Source organism: Pleurodeles waltl, chromosome 6 (genome assembly GCF_031143425.1).
Source record: "Pleurodeles waltl isolate 20211129_DDA chromosome 6, aPleWal1.hap1.20221129, whole genome shotgun sequence".
NCBI classification, from domain to species: domain Eukaryota; kingdom Metazoa; phylum Chordata; class Amphibia; order Caudata; family Salamandridae; genus Pleurodeles; species Pleurodeles waltl.
In genome coordinates, this window is record NC_090445.1 from 42,167,364 (window position 1) to 42,194,685 (window position 27,322).

The 27,322-nt window shown below is 44.3% G+C and overlaps 1 protein-coding gene across 2 annotated transcripts in view; it reads right to left on the reverse strand.

Moving 5' to 3' along the window:
- Positions 1–27,322, reverse strand: part of SLC44A4 (solute carrier family 44 member 4) — a 316,116-nt gene that overhangs the window by 23,849 nt on the left and 264,945 nt on the right. For both annotated transcript variants that reach the window (XM_069237189.1, XM_069237190.1), the window contains exons 13-15: positions 7,226–7,318; positions 4,286–4,388; positions 755–1,017 (exon numbers count right to left, since the gene is read on the reverse strand). In XM_069237189.1, coding sequence (XP_069093290.1) covers positions 755–1,017; positions 4,286–4,388; positions 7,226–7,318 — 459 coding nt within the window. The remainder of the gene's footprint in view (positions 1–754; positions 1,018–4,285; positions 4,389–7,225; positions 7,319–27,322) is intronic.

Here is a 27,322-nt window from a genome sequence, read left to right on the forward strand (position 1 = left end):
AAATGCTTCAGCGCCTCCCACCTAAACTCAAGTCTCATTTCGCTCACTAGTCTCCCCTCTATGGGGAACTTTGCCTAATTCACTAATATAGAAACGCTTACCTGTAACAAAAGTTATTTTTTTTTCACAGTTCATCATGGCAGTGAGGAAGGGTTTTAAGGTACGGGATTCTGGGGAGGTCACTGGAGAAGCAATGGCAATTTTGGACCAGTGTCATGCCAGAAAAAAAAAATCACATTTTGCACCAATCACCAAGTGTCAAATTTGTAAAAAGACTGTTTCAAAACAGCCTTGCAAACGTTCCTGATATCAGAGTATGTTGTCCCATACTGGTGTAATTGACATAATGTGGTCCTTTTTGGAAAGAGCTTCTGGAAAGGAATTTGACAAGAGTATTTGCCAAATATTGCACTAATTCTTGTAATGGCAAGGAAATAATTTACTTGTGTTAATCTCCTACTACAAGAGACAAGTCAAAATGCTCCTTTTGTTGGATTGACTGAACATTTGTAAAAGAAAAAAAAAAAAAAAAAAATGAAATATATATTGCTTAAATGTGCACAGAGCAATTGCACCACATTGTAAGTTGCAAAAAAAGTATAAACTACACTATCTTAGATTTTTAAAGCAAGTAGCACGAAATGAAATAAGCTTGGCCCGTTAAAGTGTTGGTGTGGTGCCCATATGGATTCAAGTCACAGGCTGGTGGCTTGATGTCAAAAAGGCTACTGAGCTAATTCCCCCCCAGTCTCACCTGAGTGTGCGCATGAATGCACTCGCCACAGGAAAGTAGGGGATATCCGAAGGTTTGTGGAAGGCCCAGTAGTATGAGGCGAAGGCGCCAGCCAGCACACACTGGCCCAGAGCAATGACGAAGTTGATGCACCACAGGAAACCGAAGATGTTGTAGATCTGAAGGTTGAAGAGGTTCTGCTGGTAGATGCCCTCTGTGTTGTATCTGAAGAAGATGCACCTTGTGGACGTGCAGTTTGGGTACAACTTGGAGCCATTGAAATTCTGGAAGAGATCAGGAGAAAGCAGGAGTGAGACAATAGTCCAGATATTATTTGTAGTAGAACTCCATTGGTTAACACCTTTCAAGTACACATTGCGTTGCGTATGAACTTCATCCCTTATAATAGAATGGAGCAGCGCCTCTCTGCTTTCCGTTGCTTGTGTTTGCCCCGTGACTATGATACCCAAGCCATACTTGTTTCCATGAAAGTGTTCATAGCCAATGGATCCAAGGGATTGAGGATTAAATCTCATTCAACTGTTTATGAAGATCTCTGGTGTTGATGCTTCATGGCTAATTACTTTCTTTTGCACAACAAGAGCAAGTGAACCACCAAGGTGAACCTAGCTGTACAGGTATATTACAGAACACTAGTTCTCATGGATCTCATTTGAATAAAATTAACAGATGTGGTGAAGTCACTGTTAGCAGCAAATGCTCAATTAAGGATTTAGGGCCTCATTACAAGTGTGGCAATCCAAGGACTGCCACATTCGAGTTGACGGTCGAATCGTGCAGTCCAACTACCCAATTACGACTTAAGTGGGCGGAACCACCTAAAGACCGCCATCCCAGCTAGCATCACAGAACTCGACCGGGTGACGGCAGTCGGCTTGTAATCAGTCATGGTGGCGCTGAACTCAGCCTTGCCTCGCTGATTAGAACCCCACTTTCCACCAGCCTTTTCATGGCATTGAGACCCCCATGAAAAGGCTGGTGGAAAGCCAGTGCTGGGGCCACAGGGGGGGGCCCGCACTACCCATGCCAATAGCATGGGCATCACAGGGGTCCCCCTGCCCAGCACCGTCTTTGCAGACAGTGCACATTCAAAGGGTGCTGGATGGTCCCACATCTGTGCTACGATATAGGACTCAGCTCTCTTAAGGGCAAAGGTATCCTTAAGGGAGCCAAGTCCTGTATCATAGCATGGTTCCTGCTGGACTGACCGGCGGGAACACGTATCACAATGTTCCCGCCGGTCAGCCCGGCGGCAACATTGAAATACGCACGGTGAGGACTACACAGCCATGGCGTCCTCCCGCCAGTTTGTCAGTCCCGCGTTAGGACTGCCAACCTCGTAATGAGGCTGTAAGTCTGACAACAGGTATGTTTGCCTTCAACCATAAATGGACGTTCGGGTTGTCTGGTCTTAAACACACATTTGTTACTTCTTCACTGCTATGCATTGCTGTTTTCCATGTGGTTTCTCTTTCTCCCTGGGGGACACTCTGCACAACCTTTTGAGCTATTACTCTGACAATAGCTGTTGGATTTTATATTTAACGACTGTATGAAATAGACTTCTTTCAATAACAAAAGAACTGTGTGCAATACATACATGAGCACTTATTGCTAACAGTGACTTCACTACATATCTCACCTTTATTCAAATGACATCCATGTGGGCCACTGATCTATAATATAATCATGTCTGATCACACCATTCTCAACTTATTTTCTATAAAACAGTGGAGCTAAATGTTCAAATGCTGGACCTACATGAAGATCAGAACAGTCAACTTGGCGGCTGGTTCTTTGAGGATAGCTGACGTCTGTGTGTAAGCCGATGGCTGTCCCTGCTGTGCTCTCTGGTCAATCAGACTGGCTTATGGAGACTAGTCAACACCAAAAACTGGATATTGTTCTGAACTCTAGGCAATGCAAGACAACATGACTCTTGATTTGCAACTTACTGCATGCAGTGTACAGAAATAACCATTGCAACTGATTCAAGCCAAAGACCGAAGAATAATCATGTCTCCAGCAGGTGTTGTGTTACGTGTATTTGTAAAGCACACTATCACTTGTGAGGGTAGCCTGGTGCGGAGCAGGTGTGTCTGCCTAGCCCTGCCTCTGGTAGGTAGGATAATTGAAAAGCCAGATCTTCATCTTCTTGGGGAATTCAAGAAGAGAGTGGAGTGGGAGGTCGCTCCACATTTTGGGAGGGATGGAAGAGAATGTCTGACCTCCTGATATGGTCCTGTTTGTGTATGGGATCACTGGCATAACAAAACTTAAGGGGGGCCCCACACCAATTCAGGAGCTCTCAGGTCAGGGCCCGCCACCCCTGTACAGTTTACTGTGCTGAGGGGGGCACCCTGGATGTGGGCTTTGGGGGGCATTTTTTATGCCAGTGTGTGAATGTGTGAAAGTAGGAGTCTTGTGGAGTGGAGCAGTCTGGGAGGTTGGTTAGAGGAGATGCGACTGTTTAGGTAGATGGGTCCTAAGCTGTGAGGTGCCTTGAATGTGTGCATGTGAAATGAGCGCGTTTCTGTATTGAAAGCCAGTGGAGCTCCCTGAGGTGTGGTGTCATGCGAGTTCCGTGTGGGAGGTTGAGGATGAGTCTGGTTGCGGAGTTCTGGATGGCTGTTGAATAATAAGACACTCTCCAAACCAGGAAAAATTACAGATAATCAATCACCTGCAGTTACAGATCAGCTCTGTGTTGTATTCTGCTTCTGCCAGTTTAAGGGTTCTGTGCACTATTAGCGAGCACAGGCCTATGGCCTAAAAACACAGCCCTAGAGTGGCCACAGGGTAACTGGGATATGATAACGTGCCACAGGAACTTTAACAGGTGAGAGTTTTAACTGTTTCTTAATTGTTTTTTTAGTTTATCAAAGGATTGTTCCAGTGAAGGCAGTCTGCAGACAGATGCACTCTGACCTCAATGGACAAGAGAGGTAGTGGCAGATACCAGCATGAACACAACACTCAAGGATGAAGCATTAATGTAGATCAGTTGCCTATACCTACACTTGTAGCTTCAATGAAGCTTCTGACATTTTCAAGTTGCATGGCAACACTGCTACACAAGAGAGGTGGTGAGTCTTAAAGGTCCACATATTTTAAAAAAGATCTGTGCAGAACCACCTGTCTGCCACTGCATCCAAATCCACATGGTGGGCATGGCAACAGTGTGTAGAGATGCCCATGTGGCAGCCTGGCAGATCTCGAGTAGAGAAGTCTGTTGAGAGATAATGGCTCTACCTTCGCGCTGGGTGGAGCGACTTCTTGCATCTTATTTGTACATGTTTCTGTAGTAAGATACTTCTGAGCCCCAGTCTGTACCACTATGATTCCATAAATATAAATACTCCTATCTATCTTCTTTTTTACAGAAACTGTTTGGGTTAAATCAGGACTGGAGGGACATTTTATATGTAACTGGTAAAAGAGCCCAGTCTGATCCAACAAACTGTAAACAGTACATGCCAAATAAACAGTTGGTTTTAACCCTCTCTCCTACCACTCAAGAAAGTTAGTTACCATAGGGTCACAAGACTCCGTCCAGTTGGTATTGTTGCAGTCTGGGAGGCTGCTATTTGTTGGGGTCACCCGGTACAAGGGGCTGCCGGAGGTGGCCAGGTATCTGAAGTCACTGAGTTATGGAGGAAACAAGGTGGAACTGTTCAAAGACTCAGAACAAGCACTACTGTTTGGATGTTATTGTACCACAATCCGAATTTATTCAGCAGCTTCAAGGCTTGTGCTAAGCAGTTATCATTTTTGCAATGAGCAATTTCTACTGCGCCACCTTTTCTGTCTTGTTTATCTGCTTAACACCATCAGTAAATGTGCTTCCACAGAGAAGTAGAAAATGCCATGAACAGCTTCCAGCAGACAAAAACAACAACTTAGATTATAAAGGTGAGTGGAAGATATGGGAGCTGAACTACTGTGCAAGAACCTGGAGAGGAATCCCTGTCACTGTCTCCATGGCCAGGGACTGGCAAGCAAACATGGAAATGGCTTAGCTGTTCATATCTGGCATATAACTCTTTCTTTGTAGACCAAGACCTTTCCCTCCTGTAAACTAGTACCCTGCAACCTTTCTCCACTGCCCTCTCCTTATTTGCAAGCTTACCAGGAAGGAGGAGCTATCTCGGCAGCCATCTTGGCTTCTAAGACCTAGCCCTCTCGTAACCCACAAAGATTTTGGGTCAGACTGGAACTGTGGGGGCATCCCTTGCAACAGATTTAATGTATGACTATGGTGGTGCAAGCTGGACTACCAAGGGATGAACTTGTAGGCATCCTGTATATTTCCCAATTTGTATATCTCCACAGTTCTGTGCGCTTGTGTTTTAATTTGGCTGCTATCAGGTGGGCCTAAAAACACCTTAAGAGGAGATTATGGCAGCAAGTAGGAGGAGGAGAACCAGGAGGATGCAGTACCCTTGAGCTTCAACTGGACATGGCCACCAGGTTGATGTTGTGGAGCCTCACCTGGAAAAGGCCACCAAGCGGGTATTGTGGTAAATTGTGGTAAAAGTCAGCTTAAGGGAAACTACCATAAAAAGTAAATCAAGACAAAGGCCCTCATTTTGAGTTTGGCCAAACTCTTTAGGATGGAAAACCGCCACTTCAGTTTTCCGCCTGCTCGCCCTATTATGAGTTCCCTGCTAGCCCAGCGGGAAACAGGCCACAACATTGATGCTGGCTCACAATGGAGCCGGCGGCGATGTTGCGGTGTGTCGGGTGCAACAGCACCTGTCGCGCTTTTCACTGCCTGTAATTCAGGCAGTGAAAAAGCACGACTGGGCTGTCCATCAGGGCCCCTGCACTGCCTATGCCAAGTGCATTGGCAGTGCAGGGTCCCTCATGTGCCCCCTGGCACCTCATTTGCGCCAGCCTTTGCATGGCAGTGGAACCGCCATGCAAAAGCTGGAGGACAGGGGTCTCGTAATCCCCAGGGCAGCGCTGCTTCCAGCGCTGCCCTGGCGGATTAAGACCGCTGGCACCGCCAGGCTGTCGACCAGCGGCAACCTGGGGGTGCCGCCACGGTCATAATGTGGGGGCCGGACCATTGCTTTGGCGGCGGTCCGACCTCCACCGTGAGTCTGGCAGTCCCAGGGCCGCCAGACTCGTAATAAGGGACAGTGTTCATTTAAATTGACTCACGCCATACAGTTGCAATATAAGAAAATCAATGTTGTACTGGATTCCAGCAGCTGCTTGCTAGACCTAATGTTAAATAGTCTGTAACATTTACATAGACTAAGCATTACCCTCTGGCCTCATGCTATGGCCCTCTGGTATATCATTCGGCCCCATGGAGTGCTTGCATTGCAACGCTTGAGGGACTATTTCACAATTCAGAAATACACTGAATCTTCACACACTAAATTATTCATCTCATATATGTATCGTATACAGAGATCAATTGCTTTTATTATTTTAGATGCAAAAAGCTTTAAAAAATATTTTATTGGTAATGCAACCCAGACATATTGGCTTTGCTAATGCGTCTTGACAGTTGACATTTTTCAACTCTGGAGCAGGAGAGGCCTGGTGATCAAGCGCTACTAAATGGGCTTTAATTAAAAGGAAAGACGTTTTAATCTTATGTTGCCAAAGTGCCACTTTTGTATATCAACTGTATGTGTGCAGGCGTTTGTTGCTGTAATAAGAAGTAAGAAGTACTGATATCAAGGCCCATATTTATACTTTTTTGGCGCCGCATTTGCGCTGCTTTGTGACGCAAAGCGGCGCAAACTTACAAAAAACTATTGTATTTTGTAAGTTTGCGCCGCTTTTGCATAAAAAAATAACGCAAATGCGCCACTATAAAAGTATAAATATGGGCCCAAGTGCCAAAGTAAGGGACAAACTTTCTCACTAGCATCAAAAATGTTAATTTTTTTAAAATACCGTTTTGTAGAAGAGATTTACAATTTAAAACCTGAAATAAAATTCTTATTCAGTAACATTTCAAGGAAAGGACCTATCAAAACCAAATTTGCAACATACAGGCAATCCTGCATCAAAAAATGACTAGACAGGCCAGATTTTAATTACCAACAGTGCTTAAACCGTTGTTTGAAATGTTAAAATAGCTTGCCTGAGCCCAGGTGCGGTGCTGAATAAAACTGAATTTCCACCCATGGTGGTCATAGATGGTACTGAAATACCCAGGCTGGGCTACAAGTTACCTTAATTAACTCTGTAATCACACAAGCTGACAATAGCCTTTTTATCACCAGGTTTTTCTGTTAAAAATAAGCTTGTGAGAAAGTGCACACTTCCAGCATCTCCTAAGAGTGACTGCCAAACCCCTGCCCATCACGGATGATAAATGAGAGAAGTAGGCTTTGGAAAAAATAACATAGTACAGAAGTTCCTCTTCTGCATCAAGACAATCATTCTAGATTATGTCAGATCCTCTCCAGACCCGCTCATGTCCTGTCCTGATTGGTTAAAGGATACAGTGCGGTGATGCCCCAGTAGCCCACACAGATGACCAGCAGGACAAAGGTGAACAGCGGATACAGGAGGGAGGACATGATGTGGCCAATTGCCCTGCGGGACAGAAGAAATATACATGAGTCAGAACATGACATCTGTGAGCATTGAGGCATCTGTGAGCAACAGAAAGCATCAAGGTGTCTGTGAGCAGTAGAGAGCATCAAAGCATCTGTGAACACCAGAGAGCATCAAGGCATTTGTGAGTAGTAGAGAGCATCAGAGCAGTTGTGCAGTGCTTAATTTGTAAAACAAATGTAAAAAGTAAGGCCCTGATTTATACTTTTTGACGCAAACCTGCCCTAGTGCAGGTTTGCGTCAAAAAGTTTACCGCTGGCTACCGCCATTCCTAGACGCCAGCCGGGCATCATATTTAAGGAATGACACTAGCCGGCTCTAAAGGCCCGGTTAGCGTCAAAAGAAATTACGCTAACTGGGCAGGGGAGGCGTAGAGAAGACTGGGGGTTATGTGTCAAAGAATAGTGCAAGTCAGGTTAGCATCAAAAATATTGACTAACCTGACTAGCGTCATTTTTTGACGCACAACCCCCATGGACATGACTCCTGTCTTAGCAAAGACAGGAGTCATGCCCCCCTGCCCAATGGCCATGGCCAGGGCACTTCTGTCCCCCTGGGCATGGCCATTGGGCACAGTGCCATGTAGGGGGGCCCAAGTTAGGCCCCCGTGCCACTTTTGAACACAATATAGAAAAACGTACCTGGACTTACCTTGGATGGGTCCCCCCATCCTTGGGTGTCCTCCAGGGGTGGGTGGGGGTGTCCCTGGGGGCAGGGAAGGGCACCTGTGGACTGCCTCCATGGTCTCTGACCACGGAAATGAGCCCACAGGTCCCCTAACGCCCCCCGACCCAGGCGTTAAATAATGGCGCTAAACAGGCTTAGCGCCATTATTTAAGGCTCTCCTCCTCCTGTGCATCATTTTGCGCGGGAGGATAAATAAGGCACAAATGCCTTAGAGTCATTTTTTGCCCGGAAATGCCTACCTTGCATCTCATTGACGCAAGGTAGGTTTCCACAGTGAAAAAAGGACGTTAACTCCAATATTTTGACGTTAGACGGGTCTAGCGTCAAAATATAAATATGGAGTTAAGTTTGCGCCGGATTTGCATTAAACAAAATGACGCAAATCCAGCGCAAACAGAGTATAAATATGGGCCCAAGTGTCAAGGCCCTTCTCAGCGTACACCACTCATTGCCCCTGCTACTGCTGCCAATGACAGGACCAGTACAAGTAGTAACCATTGCACTGCTAGAAATGTGACAATTCAAACTATGCCAGGCCACAGAAAGCTATAATACTGTGTGAGCGACAGATGTTATTCATTTTTAATGTATATTGGTTTATAAAATACTGTTGTTGTGCTTATCTTCAAATTTGACAGACAGCGCCACCATGTGGTGGACTGTCACTAGAGCTGGTGCTGAGCACCGGAAACCACCAGCTCAAATTAAGCACTGATTAATACAATGCAACCTAACTGCTAGGGCCACAGTTCATGCAGCGTGCGATTGCCTAACATGCGATAAAAACAACACTGCATGCTTTAGGGAAGAGAAAAGTCAATTTGATTTGAAACAAGATGTTTGGAAAATAAAATACAAGCAAAGCAGCCACTGTGCAAAAGATGATAACCTAAATGAATTGAAGCACATATCAAGAAAATAAGTGATTACATTGAAGAAGAGACAAATGTGCTAGGGATGTGCACGCCAATCAACAAACCTTGAGAATTACTCTACTGCACAAATAATGTCTTCGTCAAGTGCCATAATTGTAGCAGCAGCCCTCTGCACATGAAATAACTGAGGCACGTTGGCATCACAGATAAGCTTCCATCTACTGTTGTGCATTTTCCAATTTAACACCACCAAGAAGAGAAGTTCAGAGACAGCACCTATTGGCAACTTCAGACTGCACTAGCAATCATCAAATGAGCAGCTGTTTGCTCCCAGCCGCCACATCAATCAAGGGAAAGGAGGGGGGCAGGAAGCAGATGGGCGAGGAGAAAGACCAGAATCAAATACCAACATCATATTGTAAATCAGAATTGTCAAAGCCAATAGGTCTCACCTATGCAAGAGCTATTGGCTTCGCCAATGTGTTTTCAGCCATGTTGTTCACCAGTGTGGCTGTTGTTCAGCATGGCTAAAAGTTATTGGTGTAGAGGAGAGTAGCGTGGACTGTCGTAGAGTGGAACGGCAAAGAGTGGAGTAGAGTGTTGTAGAGTGGTGTGTCAGAGAGTGTCGTGTATTGAAGTGGCATAATGTGGAGTTGCATCGAGTGGCATTAACTGGGACAGCATAGACTAGAGTGCACTTGTATAGTGCATTGGCGTGGAGTGTGGCAAAGCATAGTGGCAGAGGGTGCAGTGGCATTGAGTGCAGTGGAATTGAATACAGCGGGATTGAATTCAGCGGGTTTTAATTCAGCGGTAAACCATGCAGCGTCATAGAAGGCAGTTGTGTAGTTTAGTGGTGCATAGTAGAGAGGAGTGGTGCAGAGAGGATTGGAGTAGAGTAGAATTGAGTAGAGTGCAGTGGCACAGAGTAAAGTGGTGTAGAGTGGTGCATAGTGGAGTGGTGTAGACCTGAGTGGTGCAGAGGACAGTGGTGCAGAGTAGAATGGCGTAGAGTGCAGTGACGTATTGTGGTGCAGCGCAGAGTAGCATTAAATTGTAAAGTATAGTGCCATAGAGTGCAGTGGCGTGGAGTAGTGCAGAGTTGAATAACTGAGTACAGTGGTGGAGTTGAAGCGTATAGTGTCAGAGCGCAGTGGTGCAGAGTGGAGTACAGTGATGCAGAGAACAGTGGCATAGAGTACAGTGATGCAGAGTAGAGTGCAGTGGCATACTGTGCAGTTATGTAGCGTACATTGGCGTCAAGTGCAGTGGTGTAGAGTGGAGTGGAGTATTCATGGTGTGGCAGCACACTGCCATTACAGACATCACATTTTCAATTGAAATGCCCATTACATTTGCACAGACATACAGTTTTACTAATAAAACTATACAGTGCACAGACGGAATGTATTCCTAGGTCAGCTTTCTGAAAGTCATCAAGATGTCTTTAGCAAAGCAGATAGCTGCGGTGTCTGGTAGGCTGCGGCCTAAAAATTACACAACAGAGAATGAGCTATCAGATTTGGGACCTTTCTAATGTTTACTCACTAGGCACTAGATTTTCGGTCTCATAGGACCCTGTGAAAGGGACGGTGGGAGTGAAGCTATAGGTGTTGAAGCATCTTCTGGAGACTCCAGGGTCACTAGTGAACACTCTGTTTTACTCCCAGCCAGTCACTGGGCACTGGTGCCAGACAGAGTGCAACAAAGTGCCAGTGTTTGCAATGAGACGTCTGCGCCAGTTCCTTGGCAGCGCTGGTCCATGATTGGACAGCTTAGTGCGTTTGAGTCTGTCAGTTGAGCATGAGTAAAGCTGCAACACCCACCGCTAAACTGCAACTAGGGTCTTTCCAAAGTCCAAAATACAAATGTAGGATGCCAAGACAAGCTCACACCGAAATCTCAGTGTCCATTCAATGGAGCTGACAGTTGTCCAGGAGTCATGGACCCCGGTGCACTGGGCACAGACAAGTTGATTAAGAGGGGGGAGGGGAGCACCAGGTCTGAAACATTTGCTAGCGGTCTGTGTCCTTGATAGAGAGGACACTGCAGCATTGTCCCCTGGCAGCACCAAACTGCACCACAGGGGTTTGTGCCCTGGAACTAGGTAGTCATGGCAAAAATGTTTGGTTTTCGAAGGCATGCTCTGTGCATGGACATTAAATTTAATGGCAGTGCCAACCATGGTGTTAAATAAAAATATTTCCAGAAAGGTCAGAGCTAGGAAAACAGTGCAGAATTTTCCAGAATTGGAGCCACTGACCGCAGCCAAAATCACAACATCTCCAACAAGCATTTGCAAAGTAATAGGTCTTGCATTTGTGAGAGTTAGAGCTATTGGAGTTGTAAATGACAATGTCTTTTACCTTTGTGTTTTGGTTTAGAGTGTAGTGGATGTGTGCCAGGTACCAGAGCAACCCTCCTGGGCCCGTTGCTGCAGGAGAGAGGACACAACAAGGCCGCCATCTTGGGAGTGTTTTTGCCTCATTCCTACAGACTGGCTGTGATACCCTAGAGATGCAACCCTTTCTCATGTGTTTACCTAAACCTTTATAGCATAAAACAAGCCACAAAGAGACACCTTTGTGGCATTTAACCCAGAGAATGAGGGGGTCAAAAGAGTTAGGAGCAAAGAAAATGGGGCGGCCATATATTTCTCTGTGTTAAACTTTAAAGGAATTATTCCTCTACATTGGCAATACCAGCCTAACTTTTAAAAACATTGACTGTATACAAAGTGAATAACAGAAGAGGCAGCTTGACTGAACAGAAAGCTTGAAATGTGCACAGATTCATGTAACAGAGCTTTAGTGGTAGATGGCCAACAGGATGGATTCCAGAGGTGCGACATCTGACCTTGGGTCAGTGTTTTAAATGGAAATACAGAAGGGCTGGTACCCTGTATTCATTTAAAGCGCTGCCTTGGGTTAACAGTCCTATGATAGCCCTCGGCTCAGGACTGGACTCTGTAGTATAGCTACGTGTACCTGAATCTCCTGGACCTTGACGGTTCCTTTTCAGTGCATACATTTGTGCACTGGCTGCTGGTTTTTGAAGTGAAAATTATTTATGTTGCAGTGGATACTCAAAATTTGAAGTCTTGGCCTTGCACCTGGACCACTCCGAGTAGAGCAGGAAGCCAGGGTTTGGACGATAAAGTATTTTTTCGCCTAGACCAGTGATGCCCAGTGAGGCTACTACAGGGATGGTACACTGGCATTTTTTTGGGCAATGAAAAGGATTCAAATGTATGTTTTTCTTGGGAATCAAAGATAAGTCCAGAATCATGTCAGAGTTTATTGATACCCACATAAGATAAATTACGTAAAAATAATTTACATGGAACTTATTTTCACAGTGGCTACCCTGCAAGACTGGCATTGATCCTACTTTCCCAGTCCTTCAATGGACATGCGTGTTCTATAATGACATGCAATAAAGTGTTCTAATAACTTCAATGTATACCTATAATATGTATGTAGCACAAAAGAACCGCAACATAAAATGAAATAAAAAAGCGGATGTGCAGTGCACTGCTTCCTGTGTCACCTGGTGTTCTATAAATAAGCCACTCCCTCTATCAGCTCGTGAGGTCACCAATGTCTCTCCTCTTTGAGCGAGGAGAATGACCACAGAGGCCTAAAGTAACCATTTTTAGCAAGTAGAAAAATCCAGAGTTCAAAATATCTGAAAAGACAGTACTTTAGGCCAATACGAATTATGAAGTGAAAAGTTACCCAGCCCGAAGATGCTATTAAGCAGCCATGGCTTTGTAGACCGAGCTGCAGATGACTGTTTCAAAATGCAAAGACATGCAACGAGCAAATTAGGCCAAACTTCAGTGTACAGGAGCAAACAAAGACTGTCTGACAACAAATCACTGGCTTCATTTTAAATGGCAAGTTACAATTACAGAAGCAAAACAGTAACAAAAATATTCACAGGAAGGACAGGGCATTGGGCTGCCACTCGGCCTGGGGTCGTGGCTCCTCCAGTTGTGTTCTACGCTTGTGTGTGTGTGTGTTTTTTCCAGACACAAGGGGCCACATTCACTAAGAAAGTCTACAGGCTTAAGTTTACTCCTACATTAAGGTGTAGATTTTCGATTCTGATTTTGGAATTCTCAAAGATTTCCAGAAGTAATCCTGGGAGCCTACAACAGTCATAACTTTTCAGAAGTACTCACAATCGTAAGCAGCTACATATACATAACTGCTCATGGAAAACAATTTCATAAGAGAAAAAAATGATTACTTAAACACTTACCTCTTATAGCCTTTTCCCACATTTTCCACCAGGAAAATGTTTTTCCCGGTGGAGAAGTCACATCTCTTAAGACTTTGCACATTTGAGGGATGTTTCCCCTCATTCTGTTACTGAGAAATAAATTACTTCTGTCTGTAACAACAGCAAGGCCCAGATTTAAGAGGGATTAGCGCCATTTTAACGACACGTTAGCGTAATTTTTTTACGCTAATGTGGTATTAGATGGCCAAAAATGCTGCACCATATTTACAAAGTGGCGCAATACATGCACTGCGCCACTTTGTAACCCTTGGCGCTAAATTATGCTTGCGCCAGGCATAATGTATGCTAAGGGGGTGTTCCCCCATTAGGGGGGCAGATAAAATGGTGTAAAGAAATCTAAAAGATTTCTTTCTGTCATTTTTTCAGCACTTTTAACACCAGCTCTAAGCAGGCGTTAAAATTGTTTACAATGGGCCTCTGGGTGCTTTGCAGGATTAGCGTCAACATTTTTATTAAATATGGTGCACACATGGTGGTGAAGGGGGTGCTAATGGGTGCAAGAAAAGTGGCGCTGCACTAGGTTCAGCACCACTTTTCATAAATATGCCCCTAAGTCTCTAAACTTTTCCAGGCTTAGAATATTTGTGAGTAGTTACAAATTCATACATTTATCAGTGTGCACAAAAAGTCTCTATGGCATCCCCACCATGGAATGCAAACTCCACAACCATGAGAGCAGATTTACTCCAACCTAATGTTACATTATACAGGTGTTATAATATATGGGTAAATGTGAGTTATAAGCTCAAATTTATATTCCACTTTTGTAAATCAAGCGATTTACACAAGTATGTTGAACCTATACATGCAAATGACTGTGAATCGGACAATATGTGCTATGGGAAACATAAGCCCAACTTCCTGCTTCCCAAAAAACATTTGACAAGTAAATCTCATGGTGCCCAATTAGGTGCTGGGAAAAGGTCTGCATTCAAAAGATACCTGCAGACCAGTATGTGAACATTGATCCAGCCAAGGGTGGCCACTGTCCACGTCACTGTCATGGCACTGAGTACCACAGTGCTGGTGCCTTGTGATATATCACAGTGATGCTAGGTCCCCTTTCCGGTTTTGACACAGTTTGGTTGTGTGGCACAGCCGTAAATGAGAAATCACATAGATCTTTTCCTGCTGGCAAGCAGCTCTTTGTGAATTGCAATATCGAATACAATATTCTGAGACATGGTGAGGCACATTCCACTCCATCGTTTTTAGCTTGTCTATGCCATTTCAGGTTGGGACAAACCATGTGAGAAATAATTTGGCCCAGCCATTCAAGGAACGTTCTGTTGGAACCGCTGGGCCAGGGAGCTGTGCAATTTTGAGCTCCTCCAGCAAAATAGAACTGTGCCAATGGTGCAGTCCCCATATAAGTTTTTAAGGTGACCTCATAAGGCACCTTCCATATACCACAGGGATTGGTTAGACCATATACCCTCTGAAGGAGAACTTGTGCATCCCCAAATGCAACAAATATTAGGCATACAGCATTAGTGTAAGTCTGGTGTGTAATCGTAGAACACACAATCAGAATAAGCTAAGACAGTCATATCCCTCTCAGGCAGTGACTCAGCTCTGACCTCTCTTAAGTTCAAAGAAGATGTCCAGAAATAGTCTGGTCATGTGACAGGAATATTTGTGTGTATTGAAGATGCTGTGAACCGATGCTCTGGAACAGATCAATGTTGTGGTGATGCTGAGAGTGGATGTGTACAAGTCTGTGAAGCATAAATAGATGTTGCGCCAGCCACAAATTCTCAGTGCCTCACAAGTCATAAATAGGAATCATGTATTACTTTAGAGAAAATATTATCTCCTGTGTTGAAAACCCAAACTGCATCATTTATACGTAGTGCAGTCGTAAAGATGCATTCCTCTTCATAACCCATCACACAACTAATGCCATAACAATAGTAATAAAATTATAACAATTATTTATATAGCCCACATTAAGCATGCAGTATCTCCTCTTGGTGCATGTTAGTAGGAGGAAGGCCCACTGGAATGATGAAGTTCTGTGACTCTGGCATATTCTGCAAAGAGGCAGATACTTTGCAGAGGTAATCTGGTCACATTTTAGTTGCTGACTCTTGTGGTCATACGTTAGATGGGTACCAATAAGGAGAAATCTTTGCTCAGACCATATTAATGTGTGTTAAATAACAAGCACCACTTAATCTCCCCTTGCTACCAAAAATGAATGTGTTCTTGTGTAATGTAACTGGTGCTCATGTGAAGCGCTGTAAGTTTAGTTTAGTTATGGGATTTGTAGAGCGCATGGCTACCCGAAGGCATCCCAGCGCTGATAAGGGACCGCTAGGCGATAGGAACAGGACTATACGGAGAACAGTACAGTTTTCTACGAAAGGAGAGTTCAGATGTATCGTGGTGAAGCTCTAAGGGGAGGGAGTTCCAGATGTTAGCTGCTCTACAGGCAAAGGATCTGCCTCCCCATCTGGATTTCTTAGCGCGGAAAGAGTTGATTAGAGAAGCTGACGAAGGTCTAAGTGTTCTCCGAGGGGTGTAGGGTGTAATAATTAATCTGAGAAAAACTGGCCCCTTATTTTGACGGACTCGGTGCACAAAACACATAGCTTTAAAGATGATGCGCTGTTCAATAGGAACCCAGTGAAGAGAAGCCAAGGCTGGTTTGGCAGACAGCTATCTAGGGGTGTCCGTAAGTAGGAGGGCAGCAGCATTCTGCACCACTTGTAATCTCTTTAGGACATAAGAGGGGGAACTCACGAACAAAACATTCCAGTAGTCAAGACGTGATAATATCAGGGCCTGGATAAGGAGTCTTTTGGCTTAGAAAGGAAGAAGCTTGAAAATGTGAGAATTCTTAGGCCAAAGCAGGTAGCTGCAAGTTTCTTGGAATGACATTCCATTGTGAGGTGTGAGTCTAGCCAGAAGCCCAAACTATTTATAGTTTCTTTTGGCGGGGGAAGTTCTTTAAACCAATCCGCAGACTGAGGAGGAGACTTAAGTAAGGAAGGATTCCCAACCATCATAGCCTCTGTTTATCCATCATTTAGTTTGAGTTTGCTATCTGCCGTCCATCTGGCAACATCTAGAAGACAAGAGGAAAAAGTGGCCTGTTCTAGGTTAGCCTTAGTAGAAAAGGAGAAGACCAGCTGAGTGTCATCAGCATTAGATACCAAGGACAGTCCATAGGGTTCAAAGATTTTTGCCAAAGGGAACACATAGATGTTAAAAAGAGTGGGGCTTAAAGAGGAGCCTTGCTGCACCCCACAACTGAGGGGCAAAGAATTGGAAAAAAAAGACCGATCTAAGACATGAAAGGTCCTATCCTTCAAGAAGGAGGAAAGCCACTCAAAAGAGGTCCCTATGAATCCCATCTGAGATACTCTGCGTAATAGTATCTTGTGATCCACAGTGTCAAATGCGGCACTCAGATCTAATAGAATGATTGCTGCGTATCTGCCTGAATTCAGGCGTTGATGGGTGTCTTCTGTGATGGCCAAAAGGGCAGTTTCGGTGCTGTGTAAAGATCTGAAGCCCACCTGGGTATGGTGCAGAAGATTATATTCCTCAAGAAAGCCTGTAACTTGTTTATTGACATGTTTTTCAATGATTTTAGATTCTATCTGAAGAAGAGCAATTGGTCTGTAATTACTCAATGAAATTGGATCAAGCCTAGGCTTTTTTAGAGGAGGTTTCATAACAGCATGTTTCCAACTTTGTGGAAGCTGACCAATGTAAGAGAGTTATTAAGAACCTTGGTTAGGACAGGCACTATGACGTCCGAGCCTAAGACTAATATAGATGGTGAAGCAGGATCAAGGGGAGAGCCTGATTTTACAGAACATAGATAGTTCGCTACTAGCTCGTCCGTCAGGGGCTGAAAGACTGAGAAAGTGGTTCTCAGAGGATGGAATATATCTTGATGTTCCAATCTGGCCCCTTGGGAAAGGTTGTGAGGAAAGATTTGCTGGATATCGAGAATTTTCTCTCGAAAAAAACCTGCTAGGTTAATGCTGTGCTCAAAGAGGCTTGAGTTGAAATGCTTGGAGAGGGGTATTGGGTCTGTTCTTTAAAAATTTAAGAGATCTCTTTAGGGGAATTAGAAGATTGTTCTATTCTAGAGGAATAGAATGTTACCTGTGCAGCTGTGATAGGATCTAATCGCTCTTCTATATTTGCGTTTGGAGTCATTGTCATAGGTTTTCCTCCATTCCCTTTCTAGCTCCTTACATTCCTTTTTTAACTGCGATAGCTTGGGGAAGAACCAGGAAGGCTTCTTGGTGCGGACAATATTATGGGCAATCTTAGCCGGTAGTATGGTGTCAAGGGAGTTAGATATCTATTTATTGACTATCTCTGCTGACCCCGGCTCATTGACAGAGAAGGACGGGCAATAATATTCTAGAGTGTCTCTCCAGTCTTTACGACTTAACTTGGACCAATAGCGCCGAGTTGAGGTGCTAGATAGTGGTTGTGTAGGCGCAGAAATTACGGGAAGTGTGAGCGAACTTAAGAAATGATCAGCCCATACAAAAGGAAGCGGGGGCAGGGCTGATAGATTTAACAGGTTACTGAACACCAGATCAATAGTGTGGCCTTTAATGTGAGTGGGGCCAAGAATCAGCTCTGCCAAGTCTAAGGCTGCTAAATCCATAAGCAGAGTTTTTGCCGAATTATTGTGTTCATCGTCTACATGAATATTAAAGTCACCCAAAATGGTGAAATTAGAATTCCTACAAGCAAAATCTGCTATCACTTCTGGTAGGGTCTGAAGGAACTTCCTATCAGGACCAGGGGGGCAATAAATCAGTATTCCGGAGAGGGTAAAGGTAGCATTAATTGCTGAAGAGAAAAATAGACTTTCACAATTGAGAATAGCCAGGGTTTGAGTGAGACAGTTGATGGAATTTTTATAAATAATTGCTATTTCCCCTCCCTTGGAGTGGGGTTTGTCTAATTGGTGGATTAGATAGTCCTGGGGTAGGGCCATGGCTATATCGGGGAAAGAATCATTGGATAGCCAGTTTTCTGTTAAAAAAATATAGCCTCAGGGGCAAGGTCAGTTAATAATGAGTGAATATGAAGTTTGTGAGCAGGTAAGGAGCGGCAGTTGACTAACAGAAGTTTGCTGACCTTTTCTAAATTATTCCTTTGCTGAGGTAGAGAATGGAGCTGAGGAGTCCAGTGACACATATTACAGGATATAGTGGGACTGTCCAAGTTTAAAGATTGCTTACAGGGATACCAAGTATAGTCCATAGGGTTCAAAGATTTTTGCCAAAGGGAACACATAGATGTTAAAAAGAGTGGGGCTTAAAGAGGAGCCTTGCTGCACCCCACAACTGAGGGGCAAAGAATTGGAAAAAAAAGACCGATCTAAGACATGAAAGGTCCTATCCTTCAAGAAGGAGGAAAGCCACTCAAAAGAGGTCCCTATGAATCCCATCTGAGATACTCTGCGTAATAGTATCTTGTGATCCACAGTGTCAAATGCGGCACTCAGATCTAATAGAATGATTGCTGCGTATCTGCCTGAATTCAGGCGTTGATGGGTGTCTTCTGTGATGGCCAAAAGGGCAGTTTCGGTGCTGTGTAAAGATCTGAAGCCCACCTGGGTATGGTGCAGAAGATTATATTCCTCAAGAAAGCCTGTAACTTGTTTATTGACATGTTTTTCAATGATTTTAGATTCTATCTGAAGAAGAGCAATTGGTCTGTAATTACTCAATGAAATTGGATCAAGCCTAGGCTTTTTTAGAGGAGGTTTCATAACAGCATGTTTCCAACTTTGTGGAAGCTGACCAATGTAAGAGAGTTATTAAGAACCTTGGTTAGGACAGGCACTATGACGTCCGAGCCTAAGACTAATATAGATGGTGAAGCAGGATCAAGGGGAGAGCCTGATTTTACAGAACATAGATAGTTCGCTACTAGCTCGTCCGTCAGGGGCTGAAAGACTGAGAAAGTGGTTCTCAGAGGATGGAATATATCTTGATGTTCCAATCTGGCCCCTTGGGAAAGGTTGTGAGGAAAGATTTGCTGGATATCGAGAATTTTCTCTCGAAAAAAACCTGCTAGGTTGATGCTGTGCTCAAAGAGGCTTGAGTTGAAATGCTTGGAGAGGGGTATTGGGTTTGTTCTTTAAAAATTGAAGAGATCTCTTTAGGGGAATTAGAAGATTGTTCTATTCTAGAGGAATAGAATGTTCCCTGTGCAGCTGTGATTTGCGCATGATAGGATCTAATCGCTCTTCTATATTTGCGTTTGGAGTCATTGTCATAGGTTTTCCTCCATTCCCTTTCTAGCTGCTTACATTCCTTTTTTAACTGCGATAGCTTGGGGAAGAACCAGGAAGGCTTCTTGGTGCGGACAATATTATGGGCAATCTTAGCCGGTAGTATGGTGTCAAGGGAGTTAGATATCTATTTATTGACTATCTCTGCTGACCCCGGCTCATTGACAGAGAAGGACGGGCAATAATATTCTAGAGTGTGTCTCCAGTCTTTACGACTTAACTTGGACCAATAGCGCCGAGTTGAGGTGCTAGATAGTGGTTGTGTAGGCGCAGAAATTACGGGAAGTGTGAGCGAACTTAAGAAATGATCAGCCCATACAAAAGGAAGCGGGGACAGGGCTGATAGATTTAACAGGTTACTGAACACCAGATCAATAGTGTGGCCTTTAATGTGAGTGGGGCCAAGAATCAGCTCTGCCAAGTCTAAGGCTGCTAAATCCATAAGCAGAGTTTTTGCCGAATTATTGTGTTCATCGTCTACATGAATATTAAAGTCACCCAAAATGGTGAAATTAGAATTCCTGCAAGCAAAATCTGCTATCACTTCTGGTAGGGTCTGAAGGAACTTCCTATCAGGACCAGGGGGGCGATAAATCAGTATTCCGGAGAGGGTAAAGATAGCATTAATTGCTGAAGAGAAAAATAGACTTTCACAATTGAGAATAGCCAGGGTTTGAGTGAGACAGTTGATGGAATTTTTATAAATAATTGCTATTTCCCCTCCCTTGGAGTGGGGTTTGTCTAATTGGTGGATTAGATAGTCCTGGGGTAGGGCCATGGCTATATCGGGGAAAGAATCATTGGATAGCCAGGTTTCTGTTAAAAAAATATAGCCTCAGGGGCAAGGTCAGTTAATAATGAGTGAATATGAAGTTTGTGAGCAGGTAAGGAGCGGCAGTTGACTAACAGAAGTTTGCTGACCTTTTCTAAATTATTCCTTTGCTGAGGTAGAGAATGGAGCTGAGGAGTCCAGTGACACATATTACAGGATATAGTGGGACTGTCCAAGTTTAAAGATTGCTTACAGGGATACCAAGTATAGTCCATAGGGTTCAAAGATTTTTGCCAAAGGGAACACATAGATGTTAAAAAGAGTGGGGCTTAAAGAGGAGCCTTGCTGCACCCCACAACTGAGGGGCAAAGAATTGGAAAAAAAAGACCGATCTAAGACATGAAAGGTCCTATCCTTCAAGAAGGAGGAAAGCCACTCAAAAGAGGTCCCTATGAATCCCATCTGAGATACTCTGCGTAATAGTATCTTGTGATCCACAGTGTCAAATGCGGCACTCAGATCTAATAGAATGATTGCTGCGTATCTGCCTGAATTCAGGCGTTGATGGGTGTCTTCTGTGATGGCCAAAAGGGCAGTTTCGGTGCTGTGTAAAGATCTGAAGCCCACCTGGGTATGGTGCAGAAGATTATATTCCTCAAGAAAGCCTGTAACTTGTTTATTGACATGTTTTTCAATGATTTTAGATTCTATCTGAAGAAGAGCAATTGGTCTGTAATTACTCAATGAAATTGGATCAAGCCTAGGCTTTTTTAGAGGAGGTTTCATAACAGCATGTTTCCAACTTTGTGGAAGCTGACCAATGTAAGAGAGTTATTAAGAACCTTGGTTAGGACAGGCACTATGACGTCCGAGCCTAAGACTAATATAGATGGTGAAGCAGGATCAAGGGGAGAGCCTGATTTTACAGAACATAGATAGTTCGCTACTAGCTCGTCCGTCAGGGGCTGAAAGACTGAGAAAGTGGTTCTCAGAGGATGGAATATATCTTGATGTTCCAATCTGGCCCCTTGGGAAAGGTTGTGAGGAAAGATTTGCTGGATATCGAGAATTTTCTCTCGAAAAAAACCTGCTAGGTTAATGCTGTGCTCAAAGAGGCTTGAGTTGAAATGCTTGGAGAGGGGTATTGGGTCTGTTCTTTAAAAATTTAAGAGATCTCTTTAGGGGAATTAGAAGATTGTTCTATTCTAGAGGAATAGAATGTTACCTGTGCAGCTGTGATAGGATCTAATCGCTCTTCTATATTTGCGTTTGGAGTCATTGTCATAGGTTTTCCTCCATTCCCTTTCTAGCTCCTTACATTCCTTTTTTAACTGCGATAGCTTGGGGAAGAACCAGGAAGGCTTCTTGGTGCGGACAATATTATGGGCAATCTTAGCCGGTAGTATGGTGTCAAGGGAGTTAGATATCTATTTATTGACTATCTCTGCTGACCCCGGCTCATTGACAGAGAAGGACGGGCAATAATATTCTAGAGTGTCTCTCCAGTCTTTACGACTTAACTTGGACCAATAGCGCCGAGTTGAGGTGCTAGATAGTGGTTGTGTAGGCGCAGAAATTACGGGAAGTGTGAGCGAACTTAAGAAATGATCAGCCCATACAAAAGGAAGCGGGGGCAGGGCTGATAGATTTAACAGGTTACTGAACACCAGATCAATAGTGTGGCCTTTAATGTGAGTGGGGCCAAGAATCAGCTCTGCCAAGTCTAAGGCTGCTAAATCCATAAGCAGAGTTTTTGCCGAATTATTGTGTTCATCGTCTACATGAATATTAAAGTCACCCAAAATGGTGAAATTAGAATTCCTACAAGCAAAATCTGCTATCACTTCTGGTAGGGTCTGAAGGAACTTCCTATCAGGACCAGGGGGGCAATAAATCAGTATTCCGGAGAGGGTAAAGGTAGCATTAATTGCTGAAGAGAAAAATAGACTTTCACAATTGAGAATAGCCAGGGTTTGAGTGAGACAGTTGATGGAATTTTTATAAATAATTGCTATTTCCCCTCCCTTGGAGTGGGGTTTGTCTAATTGGTGGATTAGATAGTCCTGGGGTAGGGCCATGGCTATATCGGGGAAAGAATCATTGGATAGCCAGTTTTCTGTTAAAAAAATATAGCCTCAGGGGCAAGGTCAGTTAATAATGAGTGAATATGAAGTTTGTGAGCAGGTAAGGAGCGGCAGTTGACTAACAGAAGTTTGCTGACCTTTTCTAAATTATTCCTTTGCTGAGGTAGAGAATGGAGCTGAGGAGTCCAGTGACACATATTACAGGATATAGTGGGACTGTCCAAGTTTAAAGATTGCTTACAGGGATACCAAGTATAGTCCATAGGGTTCAAAGATTTTTGCCAAAGGGAACACATAGATGTTAAAAAGAGTGGGGCTTAAAGAGGAGCCTTGCTGCACCCCACAACTGAGGGGCAAAGAATTGGAAAAAAAAGACCGATCTAAGACATGAAAGGTCCTATCCTTCAAGAAGGAGGAAAGCCACTCAAAAGAGGTCCCTATGAATCCCATCTGAGATACTCTGCGTAATAGTATCTTGTGATCCACAGTGTCAAATGCGGCACTCAGATCTAATAGAATGATTGCTGCGTATCTGCCTGAATTCAGGCGTTGATGGGTGTCTTCTGTGATGGCCAAAAGGGCAGTTTCGGTGCTGTGTAAAGATCTGAAGCCCACCTGGGTATGGTGCAGAAGATTATATTCCTCAAGAAAGCCTGTAACTTGTTTATTGACATGTTTTTCAATGATTTTAGATTCTATCTGAAGAAGAGCAATTGGTCTGTAATTACTCAATGAAATTGGATCAAGCCTAGGCTTTTTTAGAGGAGGTTTCATAACAGCATGTTTCCAACTTTGTGGAAGCTGACCAATGTAAGAGAGTTATTAAGAACCTTGGTTAGGACAGGCACTATGACGTCCGAGCCTAAGACTAATATAGATGGTGAAGCAGGATCAAGGGGAGAGCCTGATTTTACAGAACATAGATAGTTCGCTACTAGCTCGTCCGTCAGGGGCTGAAAGACTGAGAAAGTGGTTCTCAGAGGATGGAATATATCTTGATGTTCCAATCTGGCCCCTTGGGAAAGGTTGTGAGGAAAGATTTGCTGGATATCGAGAATTTTCTCTCGAAAAAAACCTGCTAGGTTGATGCTGTGCTCAAAGAGGCTTGAGTTGAAATGCTTGGAGAGGGGTATTGGGTTTGTTCTTTAAAAATTGAAGAGATCTCTTTAGGGGAATTAGAAGATTGTTCTATTCTAGAGGAATAGAATGTTCCCTGTGCAGCTGTGATTTGCGCATGATAGGATCTAATCGCTCTTCTATATTTGCGTTTGGAGTCATTGTCATAGGTTTTCCTCCATTCCCTTTCTAGCTGCTTACATTCCTTTTTTAACTGCGATAGCTTGGGGAAGAACCAGGAAGGCTTCTTGGTGCGGACAATATTATGGGCAATCTTAGCCGGTAGTATGGTGTCAAGGGAGTTAGATATCTATTTATTGACTATCTCTGCTGACCCCGGCTCATTGACAGAGAAGGACGGGCAATAATATTCTAGAGTGTGTCTCCAGTCTTTACGACTTAACTTGGACCAATAGCGCCGAGTTGAGGTGCTAGATAGTGGTTGTGTAGGCGCAGAAATTACGGGAAGTGTGAGCGAACTTAAGAAATGATCAGCCCATACAAAAGGAAGCGGGGACAGGGCTGATAGATTTAACAGGTTACTGAACACCAGATCAATAGTGTGGCCTTTAATGTGAGTGGGGCCAAGAATCAGCTCTGCCAAGTCTAAGGCTGCTAAATCCATAAGCAGAGTTTTTGCCGAATTATTGTGTTCATCGTCTACATGAATATTAAAGTCACCCAAAATGGTGAAATTAGAATTCCTGCAAGCAAAATCTGCTATCACTTCTGGTAGGGTCTGAAGGAACTTCCTATCAGGACCAGGGGGGCGATAAATCAGTATTCCGGAGAGGGTAAAGATAGCATTAATTGCTGAAGAGAAAAATAGACTTTCACAATTGAGAATAGCCAGGGTTTGAGTGAGACAGTTGATGGAATTTTTATAAATAATTGCTATTTCCCCTCCCTTGGAGTGGGGTTTGTCTAATTGGTGGATTAGATAGTCCTGGGGTAGGGCCATGGCTATATCGGGGAAAGAATCATTGGATAGCCAGGTTTCTGTTAAAAAAATATAGCCTCAGGGGCAAGGTCAGTTAATAATGAGTGAATATGAAGTTTGTGAGCAGGTAAGGAGCGGCAGTTGACTAACAGAAGTTTGCTGACCTTTTCTAAATTATTCCTTTGCTGAGGTAGAGAATGGAGCTGAGGAATCCAGTGACACATATTACAGGATATAGTGGGACTGTCCAAGTTTAAAGATTGCTTACAGGGACGTAGAGTATGATTCCTAAAAGCTAGAAGTTGAAGTGCTGAATAAACTGGCCTTTTGGGAGTTCCCTGCTTAGCATTCCTGGTCCCAGATCTCGGCAGGGCACGAATGGGCAAAGACGGGTGTGCTTAAGGCGTGCCTTTGGCGCGTCCGCTGCATGTCCGCTTCATAGAGCCCTTTATAATGGGCCGGAGCTGCAGCTAAAAGACTAGACCGCCTCCCAAGATGGCGGCGCTAGTCGGAGCGAGTACAAATACCTTTGTATCAAGTCCACACTAACTGGACTCTATTTGAAGAGGCCCAATTTACATCCAAAGGCTAGATGTGTTTTGCTATCAAGCTTGAGGCCATGAAGTGCTTGGGTCTGGCGTGATGACTTCTTTTCCACCATTTTGGATACAACACCTTTTGCCATCTTCTTGCCTAGAACTAACTTATGTGCTTGTTTGGTGTCCCTCCGGAGGTTATCAAGAGCATGTGCAATCACCTAGTGTTAAGCTCTACTCAAGTCAATTGGTTAATGCACCCACCTCAGAGGTCTTGACAGAACGAGAATGTCACAGATTACACAATCCTGACATAGCTTTTCCATCTCTTCATCTCTGCAAGGTCGATGCAAATGAATTATAGCAATTTTGTTAAGAGTGGCACCTGCTTTGCAGTGCTATGAAATGGCAGAATCTGTATCACCAACCGCTATATTTAAAAAAATGGGTTGTTCCCAGACTGCTTAACATGCACCAGACAAGGAACCCTAGAAGAGAGGATGTGGAGTAAGGGCCAGCACTGCCGACTTTGAAGCTGGGGCACACAGTTCGAGTCTTGGCACCGTCTCAGCATCCTGTGATTCTGGACAGATCCCTTAATCTCCCCTTGCTACCAAAAATGAATGTGTTCTTGAGTTATGTAACTGGTGCCTATGTGAAGCATTGTAATACCCTTGTATCGAGTTTGCGCTAACTGAACTCTATTTGAAGAGGCCCAATTTACATCCAAAAGCTTGATTTTTTTTGCTATCAAGCTTGAGGTCATGAAGTGCTTGGGTCTGGAGTCACGAATCCTTTTCCACCATTTTGGAGACAACACCTTTTGCCATTTTCTTGCCTAGAACTATCCTATTGTGCTTGGTTGGTGACCCTCCAGAAGTTAGCAAGCGCCCTTGCTATCGCCTAGTGTTAAGCTCTACTCAAGTCAGTTGATTAATACACCCACTGCAGAGGTCTCGACAGAACGAGAATGTCACATATTACAATCCTGACATAGCCTTTTCACCTCTTCATCTCTGTAAGGTCGATGCAAATGAATTATAGCTATTTTGTTAAGAATGGCACCTGCTTTGCAGCCCTATGAAATGGCAGAACCAGTATTACCAAGAGCTATATATATATATATACACACACACACACACAGAGTTATTCCCTGACAGCCCGAACACGCATCAGACAAAGATCCCTAGGGGAGAGAATGTGGCATAAGGGCCAGAGCTGCCTACTTTGGAGCTGGGAAACACAGTTAGAGTCTCAGCGCCGACTCAGCCTCCTGTGATTTTGGGCAAATGACTTAGGGGGTCATTCTAATCTTGGTGGGCGGCGGGAGCCGCCCGCCAAGCGGGAACCGCCAGAAGACCGTACCGCGGTCAAAAGACTGTACCGCGGTCAAAAGACCGTGGCGGTCATTCTGAGTTTCCCGCTGGGAAAGGTGGAAAGGGTGCGACGGGTGCAGTTGCACCCGTCGTGATTTTCAGTGTCTGCTATGCAGACACTGAAAATCTTTGTGGGGCCCTGTTAGGGGGCCCCACGACACCCGTTCCCGCCAGCCAGGTTCTGGCGGTCAAAACCGCCAGAACCAGGCTGGCGGGAAGGGGGTCGGAATCCCCATGGCGGCGCTGCCTGCAGCGCCGCCATGGAGGATTCTTCAGGCCAGGGGAAAACCGGCGGGAAACCGCCGGTTTCCCTTTTCTGACCGCAGCTTTACCGCCGCGGTCAGAATTGGCCTGGATGCACCGCCAGCCTGTTGGCGGTGCATCCGCAGTCCCCGGCCCTGGCGGTCTATGACCGCCAGGGTCGGAATGACCCCCTTAATCTCCCCTTGCTACCAAAAATGAATGTGTTCTTGTGTAATGTAATTGGTGCTCATGTAAACCATTGTAATACCTTTGTATCAAGTTTGCGCTATATAAAACTGCAAAAAAATAAAGAGCGCCAATACTTTCTTGTCAAGTTAGCACCTACATAAAACTGCAACAAAAAAAAAAGGACCCCGCAGATATCGCAAATAAACAGCAAGATGCCTGAAAACAAGAAAGAGAAAGGAACAACATACTGCCATGAGCGCGAAGCGGCGAGGCCAAAGAAGAAAAATAGTGCACCACACTAAGGTACATAGCCGACAGAGCAATAATCCATGTAACAGGGTCAATCTCCAAGGCGGTAACAGAACAGCCTCAAGACGGGACAAACGTAAAGCATTTACCAACGACATCAAGGGATTTTTGAAAGGCAGGCCCAGGAACGAATGAAAGTGATGGTCGTGAGATGAGCGTGGTTAAAGCCCACAGAAGAGATTACAACATGTAGAGAAGAGCAGTGCTTTCGTGCTGCTATGCTCGACCTAAAAACTGGGGTAAAAACAAACAAACCTCTGTCTCTCGG